General features: G+C 43.0%; 1 protein-coding gene across 2 annotated transcripts in view; it reads left to right on the top strand.

The window, feature by feature from the left end:
* Nucleotides 1-157: 157 nt before the first annotated feature.
* Nucleotides 158-2,076, top strand: part of znf513b (zinc finger protein 513b) — a 14,332-nt gene continuing 12,413 nt past the window's right edge. For both annotated transcript variants that reach the window (XM_005754005.1, XM_013916166.1), the window contains exons 1-2: nt 158-301; nt 602-837. In XM_005754005.1, the coding sequence (XP_005754062.1) occupies nt 798-837 (40 nt within the window). In that variant the 5' untranslated portion in view covers nt 158-301; nt 602-797. The remainder of the gene's footprint in view (nt 302-601; nt 838-2,076) is intronic.

The following is a 2,076-nucleotide window of genomic DNA, read 5'->3' as shown; positions in this document are numbered from 1 at the left end:
AGAATTATTTTTTCCACCACACCTAAGTTAAAATTCAGGATTTGTATGTTGAAATACAGAGATTTTACTTTTTTATGGTGGCAGAGACAAACTTCCATTGATAATATGTAGAGGTCATTTGAGGTTGGTAAACACAGTAAGGACTACTATTCCCACAATCCCCTGCGTCCTTCGGTGACGTCACATAGAGCCCGGACCCGGCGTAGTGGCGCTGTGTGTGTTTGGCAACAACAAAAAGAGTGTTTTGAGAATAGTTTTAACTGCATTTTCACCCGCGGTATTTTAAGGGACATTATCACAGGTAAGTTATTCGGTGGAGTGTCTTCGACTTCATTAAGTTTTATTTTTAGTGTGAGCTAAAAGCGAGAGTTAGATTACAGTGTTGATTTTAGCCGGTTGGCTCGCTGGCTAGCAAGATGGCTCCGGCTACTTACTGCGAAACAATAACAAAGAATTAGCCATGGTGATGAATTTAAATGGATTGGTGTGTTTTTAAAGTTTATTGTGAACTGAATATAGCTGCAAAGTGTAATGTAATAATTTAGGGAAGGTGTGGGTCTTTTTAATTGGTGCTGTTGCCGGTGTACGCCTTCCGCTTCAGGCGTTAGATGGTGGCGATGACTCCGCCGCTGCTGCTGTCCGTTGGAGGAAGAGGAAGAGGAAGGAGGTGATGATGATGATGACATGCAGTTAGCTAGCTGGCTGCCTCTCTTGCTGGACAGACGGACTTGAGCCCGCAGAGTGTCGGAGGTGTCACCGCGAAAACAGCACAGGATCCGTGCTGAAGAGAGGCGAAGATGCCGCGGAGAAAACAGTCCAACCCGCAGCCGGTGAAACGTAAGTCCAGCTGTTTACTTCCAGCTCTTTGCTGCCTTTCTCTCCGCATGAATCTTAAATCACTGCCATAGAATAAGGCAATGAGTCTTTGCTAGGTATTGGTCCACTTTAAATGCATTTTTATAAAATTAGACATATTTCTGAGGGATACAGTCATGTTAAAAGTTGCCTGACTGGTCATCAAGTCCTTTCCTCTTTATCTCCCTGAGAGGAAGACTGCTGAAGACATGTTGTCCTTTAAGCAGATGTGTTTATCTGTTATCTCATCCTGACTGTTCTGGCTCACTTGGATTCTCCACCTCCTCTCTGCTTCCTATCTCCACTTCCTCTTCGCAGGCTCCCTACCTAACCTCCCCCTGCTCCCTCCCTTCGTTCTTCCTCTCTTTCTTTCACAGCTTCCTGTATGATTTCTGTCATTCCCCTTGGTTTCCTGTGTACCCTCACCTTTATTATTAACAGGGGCCAGAAGACGTTTTTAGGTTCTAGTTGTGTCTCCAGTTTCTTTTGTTTTACTCTCCTCCCACACGTCACCTGTAGAACGTTCACCTCCCTTCGTTTACATTTTCTTGACTGCGTGGGCATCAGTCAGCTTACAAAAAGAGAATACTGGATTTAGGAGACCTGAAGTCACCTGTTGACCTTCTCAGATTTCTAATGATGTACATATTTAAACAGGCACTAGATGGGAGTGTACTTTTGAGCATGTGAGCAGGGGCTCAGAGGGAAAAAAGGCCAGTACATCCTTGTATTCAAATTACTCGTATTCAAAGTCTAACTGCAGCTCAAGTAGCTTCTGGGCGTCTGACACAATCACAGCAGTGTTATCTGAAAGAATGATCGCACAGTTGAACCAAAGCTTCTGTAAAACTGAACGATAAAAGGAGGATTGATGTGTTTTAGTTCAGGTCTGTCTACGTTTGAACACGTTAGCAGTTCATTTGAACAAAGATTGACCGAACAGCTTTGGTTCTACAGTGGAGGAATGACATTTTTTGCTGTTATAACCGAAACCAACATTTTAATGAAGGAAAACCTAAAATATCTCGGATTTGTAAGACACTGGGTCTTAACTCACATTACCTGCCTGCAGACTTGTTGAAAAACTAAAAGACTTTAAACAGGACTCTTAGCAGTAGCTTGCAGAACCAGCTTTATCAACTACAACTTCAAATAATCATTTTCTGTGTGATTTTATCCGTCTGTAACACTCTTCTTTACAGCGTTGCTCCAGTTCATTGA

Source organism: Pundamilia nyererei, unplaced genomic scaffold (assembly GCF_000239375.1).
Source record: "Pundamilia nyererei isolate P.nyererei 1_Seehausen unplaced genomic scaffold, PunNye1.0 scaffold00494, whole genome shotgun sequence".
Classification (NCBI taxonomy): Eukaryota; Metazoa; Chordata; class Actinopteri; order Cichliformes; family Cichlidae; genus Pundamilia; species Pundamilia nyererei.
This window is presented reverse-complemented; position numbering and strand designations above follow the sequence as displayed.